A 9992-nucleotide genomic window follows, 5' to 3' on the forward strand; every position below is an offset into this window, starting at 1 on the left:
CCCCTATATAGTGTGGCATGAAAAGTTTTCTCATTCAGCTAAAACACTATTCATAAGGGTTACAAAAGGTTGAAAATTTTGGGGGTAATTACATCTGTTTTTTTAAAATTTTTAATTTTAAATCTACTAAAAGAGTAATTTTTCCTTCCAAGACCATCCGTCGTGCAGTCAGGATTAGGTTAACTCAGGAGATAGGGTCAATTCGTTTTGTGGGAAGAACTACCAAGAGGTATCTCATTTGATAGTTGTCACCACTTGAATGGTGACTTGACAGAAAGAAAATAAACACAGTAAAGAAATGGAAATAAACAAAAATTTCAAATCATAATGTCTGCCTTCTCGTTACTCAATTATGGAATATATAGCTAGACAATTAGTTAGTGGCACTACAGTCCCTGATATTTGTCTAGTGGTCCTAACATAACAACTACTATTTAATTGAATCACAAGCCAATATATAGTACTGCCAGCTAGATAATTCTAATAAGCAGATAATTCATGACAACTCCTTCCTCCTTAGATAAACCCTTGACCTCAAGGGTCAAAGTCAGGAAATTTCTTCCGAATAGTACTCCAATCCTTCCAAGTAGCTTCTGCTTCAGTTCCATTTTCCCATTGTATCAACACCTTGATAGCAGGTGCATTCCCCTTTTTGATCATCCTCCTTTCCTGTACCTTCACAGGCTTAGGCTCACATTCTCCCATATAATTGATTGTAGGTAGACTGGTCTGCACCACCTTTTCCTTACCAATTCTGAGTTTGAGCTGGGAAACATGAAATACATTATGGATTCTAGACTCATTTGGAAGTTTCAGCTGATATGCTACTGCTCCAACTCTTTTTATCACATGACAAGGACCATAGTATTTTGCAGCCAATTTCTGGTTCCTTCTAGCATTAACTGAGAGTTGCTGGTAAGGTTGCAATTTCAAGTATACTTCATCTCCAACCTTGAATTCCCTGTCACTTCTTTTCCTGTCAGCAACTTGTTTCATCCTTTCCTGTGCCTTAATCAAGTTTTCCTTTAGAAGTTACTGCATCTGTAGTCTGTCCTTAACAAACTGACCAACTGAAGGATCATTACATCTAGCAGCTTGATAATCGATAGAGGGAGGTGATGAGCCATACAGAGCCTCCTAAGGTGTCATTCCAGCTGCACTATGGTATGTTGTGTTATACCACCATTCAAACATTGGTATCCAATCAGCCCATCTGCTAGCCTTCTGGCCTGTCATGCACCTTAGGTACATTTCTATACATTGATTCACTCTCTCAGTCTGTCCATCAGATTGAGGGTGATATGCAGTGCTTAGCCTAGCCTCAGCTCCCATACATTTTATTAGCTCACTCCAAAATGAACTTACAAAGATAGGGTCTCTATCTGAGATGATAGCTATGGGGGTACCATGTAATTTGACAACTTGGTTAAGAAACTCTTGAGACACCTTCTGTGCAGAGAAGGGGTGAGTCAGAGTGATAAGTTGACTATACTTAGTTAATTTGTGCACAACAACTAGTATTGAATCCTTTCCATGTAGATCTTGGTAGCCCCTCTATGAAGTCCATGGAGATGACCTCTCATGCCTTTTCTGGAATATCAATTGGCTATAGTAGTCTAGGGCTGAGGACATGTTCAGCCTTGTTTCTCTGAAAAATGTCACATTCTTTCACAATCTTCATTATATCCTTCCTCAAGTTTGGCCAAAAAAATATTGATTCTGCTCTCTTGATGCTGGCAGATATCCCAGAGTGGCCTCCTTCCATGCTTCCATGTATGGTTGCACCAATCTTCTCTTTCAATTGACCATTAGCTCCTACATAATACTTTCCCTTTATTTTGAGTTCACCATTGTGTAGGTAAAAGTCAGATATTGTACTATCTCCAATAGCCAGTTTGGCTAACAACTCTTGCACTTCTTCATCACCTTCTAAGCTGTTTGCCAGTTCTTCCTTTCAGAGAGGTTTTAACACAGTTAGAGCTGCATATTCTTGATCATTCCCAAGAATCCTAGGGAGAGCATCAGCAACCAAATTATCCTTTCCTTTCTTGTAAGTTATAGTGTAATCAAATATAAGGAGCTTTGAAAGCCATTTTTGCTACAAACTAGTAGTAATTTTCTGCTCCATAATGTATTTTATAGCTTCATGCTCAGTTTTAATCAAGAAATGATGTCCCAGTAGGTAAGCTCACCATTTTTGAATAGCCATGATCACTGCTAGCATTTCTTTTTCATAAGTAGACATTCCCAAGTGCTTAGTGCTCAGTTCTTTGCTGAGGTAGGCAATATGTTTGTTTTCCTGCATCAATATAGCTCCAATTCCCCCCTGTCAAGCATCAGTTTTAACAATAAATTGCTTTTTAAAGTCTGGTAGTGTTAGCACAGGTGTAGTTGACATTAAAGCCTTCAATTTCTTAAATGCTGCATCAACTTCCTTGCACCACTTGAATGCATTCTTTTTAAGTAGTTGAGTCAACGACTTACAAATTGTGCCAGATTGTTTGACCAATAATCTTCTATAGTAACCTGTTAGTCCCAAAAATCCTCTTAGTGCTCTCACATTAGTTGGGGTAGGCCAATCAATCATGACTTGAGTTTTCGACTGATCAGCACTTACACCTTCCTTTGATATAATGTGTCCCAAGTATTCTACCTGGTTGCTGTTGAAGACACACTTGCTCTTCTTAACATATAGCCTGTGCTTTCTCAATAATTCTAGTGCTGACCTCAGGTGCTCTAGGTGCTCCATCTCATCCTTGCTATAGATGAGTATATCATCAAAGAAGACCAGTACATACTTTTTGAGCTGTTCAGCAAATATATCATTCATAAGGGCCTGGAATGATGCAGGGGCATTAGTGAGTCCAAAAGGCATCACGAAGAACTCATATTGCCCCTGATGAGTCTTAAAGGCTGTTTTGAATACATCATTTTCATGTACCCTAATTTGGTGATACCCACTTCTTAAATCCAACTTAGTGAAGACAGTGCTTCCCTTTAATTATGCTAACGACTCTTAAATCTTAGGTATGGGGTACTTATTTTTAATGGTGATGGAGTTTAATGCCCTGTAGTCCACCACCATTCTCCATGTATTGTCCTTCTTTTTAACAAGTAGAACATGTGATGCATATGGGGATGTGCTATGTCTGATTACTCCATTATTTAGCATTTCCTTAACCACCTTTTCAATTTCCTCCTTCTGGAAGTAAGGGCACCTGTAAGGATGTGCATTGACTAGTTGGCTGTCTGGCTTAATTGGAATGTGGTGATCCTGGGATCTTTTTGGGAGAAGGTCAGTGGGGGTACTGAACACATCTGCATAAGCTTCCACAAGCTGATTAATGGAGCCAGATAAGTTAGTCGATTCTGTGGTTTGCTCAATTGCTGTAATCTGCAATAAGAAGTAAGCTTGTTCATCATGATATTTTACTGCACCCTTCATTTCAGGAATCAACTTCATTGTTAGCAAATTATCTTCTTGTTGCAAGACTATCCTTTTCCCTCCCCTGTTAATAATGATTTACCCTTGGCAGAAATCAAATATAACATGGCTCATATACTCTATCCATTCAACCCCTAGTACCATATCATACCCCCCAAGGGTATCACATTCAAGTCTGCTTCAAATTTCTGTCCAGCCATCTGCCATGCTAATGATTGTACAATTTTTCTACAAGTCAGATTTTCTCCATTGGCCACCATAACTTTAAATGGTGTACAAGGACTAGTAGACAGCTGCATCTGCTTTGCTAGACCTTGAGAAATAAAATTACTGGTGGAACCACTATCAACTAGTATGCTAATACATTTGTTCTTAATTCTCCCTTTCACCTTTAGTGTATGACTACCATTGGATCTTGATACAGCATTTAATGATATTGTTGTTGTCTCTATTTGGTCATCACAAATCTCTTCTTCTTGCCATATTACATCCAACTCCCCATCTGCAAGCTTTTCTGGTCATCAAGCATCAGATACAAGTTCTTCTTTTTACATTCATGGCCCGGAACATACCTTTCATCACAATGAAAACAAATCCATTTAGACTTTTTCTCATTGATTTCAGTGAGGGTCAGCCTTTTTGATTCTCCAGAGTTGTTCTTCCAAGTCCCTTTATTAGTATAGGGTACTTGGTCCTTGGAACCACCACTATTGAACCTGGAAGTGTAAGTAGCACCTATTTTAGCTTTATACCTCCTATCCAAGATAGTTAACATTTGTTCTTGCCCTCTTGCTAGATTTCTTGCTTCTTGTAGTGTTGCTGGTTTATGATTATATAAATGTTGAGACAGCTCATCCTTGAGGCCACTTATAAATGTGTCTACATAATAAGAATCCTTGTGGTGACCTTCCTGTGCCATCACATAACTTCTCAGCTCTTCAAACTGCGTAATATATTCCTCTACTCCCCCTTTCTGCACCAACTTGTTAAACTTACACACCACATTCTCATACCCTATTCTAGAGAATCTATTACACACCAATCCCACAAATTCAGGCCAAAAAATGTTAGGTCTCTCTTCTTCAAGACCCTTATACCATACATCCGCTTCCCCTTCCAAATACAAGGAAGCACAAACCACCTTAGACCTAATATCTAGAGCAGGGTTAAGCTGGAAGTATTTATCGTATTTACTAATCCAAGCTCTAGGGTCCTTGCAATAAAACTTAGGAAAATCTACCTTTGAGGGTTTGTATGCTGTGTTGTGCTACATCATTCTATAGTTGGGGTTTTCGTACACGTTCCAAGGAGTCGGTGGTGTAAGAGTAGTGTTATGGGTGGAGGCTTGGGTATAAGCTGTAGTGAAAGGGTTTAAGGAACAGGGTGTTTGTTGAAAAAGGGTTTTGTTGGTGCTTGTTGGTATGAAGGGAGTAGATTTTCCACCAGTGTATTGTGGTATGGAGAATGAGGTACAGGTCCAATACTATAAGAGAGAAATGGATTAAATGCAGGGATTTGAGGGTTTGGCAGTTGTTGAATTTGAGGAATTGGTATTGGTTGGGTTTGAGCAAGGTGGAAATGAGGAGTTTTTGGTGGTATATTCATATTAAACAGATTTGTTTCTGGTTGATTCACAGATCCAGAATGGTGTGCGTTCATAATCTTACCATTTTCATCCAATATTACAACAATACTACTATTGATAGTACCAAAACTAGTAGGAGTTTGGTTGTGCATACCTTGCTTACTAGATCCGTTGGTTTTGGTTTTGTAATTAGAGCTTCCTTCACCACCAATCAAGCTCAGATCTGGTTGCTTTTTCGGAGGATCCTTTTTGAGAAACTTCATCAACTCTGAGAAGTTACGCTTCATTTCATCATTAGACTCAGTAAGCTTTGAGATAGCCTTATCCATATAAGCCATTGAGATTTTTAACCCTTCAACTCCACTCTCCGGATTTGTTATCGTAATTTCTTGTTTTTGTAAGGTATTTTTATCAGCCATGGCAGTGTAGCAGCCGAGAACCGGTGCTCTGATACCAAATGTCACCACTTGAATGGTGACTTGATAGAAAGAAAATAAACACAGTAAAGAAATGGAAATAAAGAAAAGTTTTAAATCATAATGTCTGCCTTCTCATTACTCAATTATGGAATATATAGCTAGGCAGTTAGTTAGTGGCACTACAGTCCCTGACATCTGTCCAGTGGTCCTAACATAACAACTACTATTTAATTGAATCACAAGCCAATATATAGTACTTCCAGCTAGATAATTCTAATAAGCAGATACTTCATGACAACAGATTACTGGTATTTGTTAATAGTTAATTGTTTAGGTGAAGCTATGTTAGATTGACTGATATAATTCATGGTGGGTTACTTGTTAATGAAGTATTACTATTTTGTGTTTTCTGTGCTTACTTTGCCAATTCCATTTTGGTAAGTTGGTTTCTGTAAAACAGGTGCTAGACTTCTTACTTGCTTCAAACAATAGAATCAAATTAATTATGTGATTTACTGGCCGGAACCAGAAAATTTCTATATTTTATATTAAATTAGGTCATGTTAGCAGTCTAAGCTTTGAAAAAAAGACCGCGGTTATGTGTTTAGCTTAATTGGAAATCAGGTTCATCTAAAATATGATACACAGTGGTGTGCCCTTTTAGCAATGTGTATCTTAGTCCTCACAACTCATATTGGTCATTAAAATTGATCCTAATTTCAGAGTAAATTATAAGGGAAACATGAATCATTATATGTGCATCAATGTTTTCGTAAAAGTTTGTTACTAGACATAAAATACTATGTTATTAATTAATTAATGTAGTGAATTAATTTATTTATTTATTTTTGCAATCCTCTGTTTGGAAACTTAAGTATCTGTTGCATGTGCTACTTATTGATAAACTGGAACTTATTATTATATATTCTGTACAGATCTTTTCACATTTGCGGAAGGTGCTTGGGGTCAGACCACTAGAAGAAATTTGCAATCACACAAAACCTATGAAACAACGGTTGACAAAAAAACTGTTGCCCCAAATTCGTAGACAACTGTGAATTTCCTTTCCTCGAAAAACTGTTGTTGAAGTACATGTAGAACAATGGTTATATCTGTTTTTTGAAAGACTTGTCTCTGTGGCATCCTCTTACTGAGATAGACAACAGTTCGGATTCTGCATTGTTGTCATAAATCTTGCACATAACAGTCAAAAACCGTTGTGGATAAGGTAACTTATGGTAGTGTGAGACTACAGTTTTTGGCCTTATGTTGTGTAATTTAGACAAGTTTTTATTATAACCCTTATCTTATTGAACATCAAACAATGGTTTTTACATACCATTATTAAAAGGAAAGCTCACAGACAATGGTTATTAGTAGTGCTATGTAAATGAGGTTCACCTTATTTAGATGGCTGTTTTATACATTGTGACAATAACCGTTGTCTGTTAAGTAATGGTAATAAAAGAACATTGACTTAAACGAAAGCACAAAGACAATGGTTATTAGTAGTGTTGGGTAAATGAGGTTCAAACAACCGGTCTTATGTCTTGTTGTCTGAACACCTTATTTAGATGATTGTTTTACATTGTGACAGTAACCGTTGTCTGTTTAGTAATGGTAAAAAAAAATTGACTTGCATACATGCAAGTCCCCATAAAACAAATCCAAAACCATTTAACCAAGAAATTTCCAAACCATGATTCATTCGACCAACAAACTAACAATTAAAAAATCATGAGCCAAATCAAAAACCAAAAATACTACCTCAAATGGACGAGTTCAACTACTAAACTAAAATTTTGGCGATAAATACATACAAATCAAAGTGTACTCTCTTTATAGTAATACAAAGCTACAAAATGCAATCTTCATTTCATAGAAGTTGAATCCATTCTTCTTCCTCCCTCATATAACTAGCTTCTTCCTCATCGCGTTCCTCCACACTCGGGAACAGTGGCACATGCAGCTCATTCTCAAGTTCTATTTCTACAGATTCATCATTTTCATCATCACACTGATCATAATAACTTTTTTCTGGTAATTTCAACACTATGGACCAACGTTTTTCAAGAGGATCATTAATGTAACAAACTTGTTTAACATGCTTCCCTAGAACAAAAGGATCATTTACATAACCTAATTTGTTCAAATTAACCAATGTATATCCTAAATCATCTACCTTAACTCCTTTGTTCATATCTACCCAATTACAATGAAATAGAGGGATTCTAAACTTAATATAGTCTAACTCCCATATACTTGATATAACTCCATAGTAGGTGTGTGAAATATGTTCAATATTTTTATCCTTACCCTGCACAAGCATTGTATCTACAACAACGCAAACACTACTGCACTGAACCTGCCGATTATCATCCCGCTCCTTGGTGCTATAAGTAATAGCATTAATTTTATATCCGCTGAATGTAGGGACAATCTTGTTGGGGCCTTCTGCAATCCACCTTATCTCCTCAGGTATGTTATGGTTGTCATCCGATAATTGTGATTGAATCTGTCCAACAATAAATTGATTAAAAGTATATTCGATAGTGCTAGCCAGTTAAATTATTATACTAATTTATACCTGAAGTAATAAGAAAGAAGCTGATAATGTCTTAAATAATTTTCTAGAATTAAAAACATTTTCTAAAAAACTCCTAAATTAGTGTTCAAGTGCAAAATAAACAGAGTAATGCAATTACTATGAACACGTTAATTAGGCCTACATATGATGCTATTAACCATAAAAATCTTACCTTATTCCGTAACCATGTGGGGAATTCATCATTTTGCTTGGTTTTTAGCCAGACTTGGTCATTTTCATGTTGCTTGAATCTCGTCATTAGAGATACCATGTGTTCACTACCAGTGAAATGAATTAATTTAATATAAGAATCAAAATGCATACATATTCAGAAATAACACATAGAAAATTGAGTAATACTCACTCAAAATATGGCCTTATTGCATTATTATTTTGCAGAGAACATAAATGTGCTAGGTGCAAGTCTTCCTTACTTGGCTTTATCATTTTTGCACCAGATATGGGCCTGCACATTGCATCCTGCTCATGCCTAGAATTTTGGGGCAGTCCTGCGGTAGGTTCTTCAAAATTCACCAAACACTCAACCGCCTCCTCGGCAACATATGCCTCGGCAATACATCCTTCAGGATGAGCGGGGTTCAGTACATATCCCTTAAACGCCTTCATATACCTTTCGAAAGGGTACATCCTACGTAGGAATATTGGCCAGCAAAGCTTAACCTCTCTAACAAGATGAATTGAGAGATGAATCATCACATCAAAGAACGAGAGGGGGAAGTGTTTTTCTAGCTGACAAAGTGTTCTTACCAACTGAGATTGCATTTTTTCCAATTTTTCTACATCGATGACTTTACTGCAAACTGCCTTGAAGAAGAGACAAAACCGAATAATTGTGCATCTGACTTGCTTTTGCAAGACTGACCGAATTGAAATAGGAAGCAAATGATGCAATATGGTGTGACAATCATGAGATTTCATACCAACAAGTCAAAGATTTTCCATATTTACCAAATTTTTTATATTTGAACAAAATCCATCCGACAACTTCATTTGAAGAAAGGCTGAGCAAACGGTTTTCTTTTCTGCATGCGATAAGTTCCAAGATGCCAACGGCACCTTCTCTTTCTTTCCGGGAGTTTTTGGCCTTAACTCCAATCTTATTCCCATTTCAGCCATATCGAGATGGACAGACTCCCTATCTTTTGTCTTTCCCGGAATATTTAATAAAGTACCAAGCATAGCTTCACATAAATTTTTCTCGATGTGCATCACATCGAGAACATGCCTAACCGGTAAAAATTTCCAATACTCGAGTTGAAAGAATAGAGAAATCTTCTTCCAAACGGGTCGAGCTTCACCTTTCTTCCATCGAAGTGGGCGTTGTGTCTTACCAAATACATGGCCCATTAGATGCTGTACTCTTCCAAGAACCTGTTCTCCGGTTAACGGAATAGGAGCAATCTCCTTCTCTACAGTGTTATCAAAAAATGATTTTTGCCTTCTATACGGATGATGTCTTGGCACCCACCTTCGATGACTCATAATTACTGTCTTACGGTAATTAACCAGCCTAGTAGCATTTGTTCTATCAACACATACTGTACATGCATTATACCCTTTAATGACATTTCCTAACAAGTTCCCTAAGGCTGGATAGTCGCTTATTGTCCATAGTAAAATGCCCCTCAGTATGAAAGACTGTTGCTGATATGCGTCATACATTTTTTCCACGCCACAATTCTTGCAAATCTTCAATAAGTGGTTGAAGGTACACGTCGATATCGTTTCCTGGCTCAGTCAGTCCTGATATCAATAAGCAAAGCATAATATACCTTTTCTTCATACAAAACCAGGGTGGAAGGTTGTAGATTGATAGGAAAACCGGCCAGGCTGAGTGGTCAGTACGGTTTCCATGAAAAGGATTGAAACCATCGGAAGATAAAGCTAACCGAGAGATACAAAATCAGGCCACTTCTTGTCAACATCCTTCCATGT

At 37.3% G+C, this 9992-nt stretch overlaps 2 protein-coding genes across 2 annotated transcripts; both read right to left on the minus strand.

Annotated features, from left to right (window-relative positions):
* Window positions 1-534: 534 nt before the first annotated feature.
* On the minus strand, window positions 535-996 carry LOC141660196 (uncharacterized). The gene has a single exon (XM_074467161.1). It carries the CDS (start codon window positions 994-996, stop codon window positions 535-537), a length of 462 nt encoding a protein of 153 aa, XP_074323262.1.
* Window positions 997-7325: 6329 nt separating this feature from the next.
* On the minus strand, window positions 7326-9719 carry LOC141660197 (uncharacterized). The gene is made up of 4 exons (XM_074467162.1): window positions 9006-9719; window positions 8401-8861; window positions 8209-8314; window positions 7326-7964 (listed from the first exon to the last, which is right to left on the minus strand). The coding sequence occupies exons 1-4, from the start codon at window positions 9717-9719 to the stop codon at window positions 7326-7328; spliced, it is 1920 nt and encodes a 639-aa protein (XP_074323263.1).
* Between the last annotated feature and the right edge of the window lie 273 nt (window positions 9720-9992).

The sequence above is a fragment of the Apium graveolens genome, chromosome 5, assembly GCF_009905375.1.
Source record: "Apium graveolens cultivar Ventura chromosome 5, ASM990537v1, whole genome shotgun sequence".
Lineage (NCBI taxonomy): Eukaryota > Viridiplantae > Streptophyta > Magnoliopsida > Apiales > Apiaceae > Apium > Apium graveolens.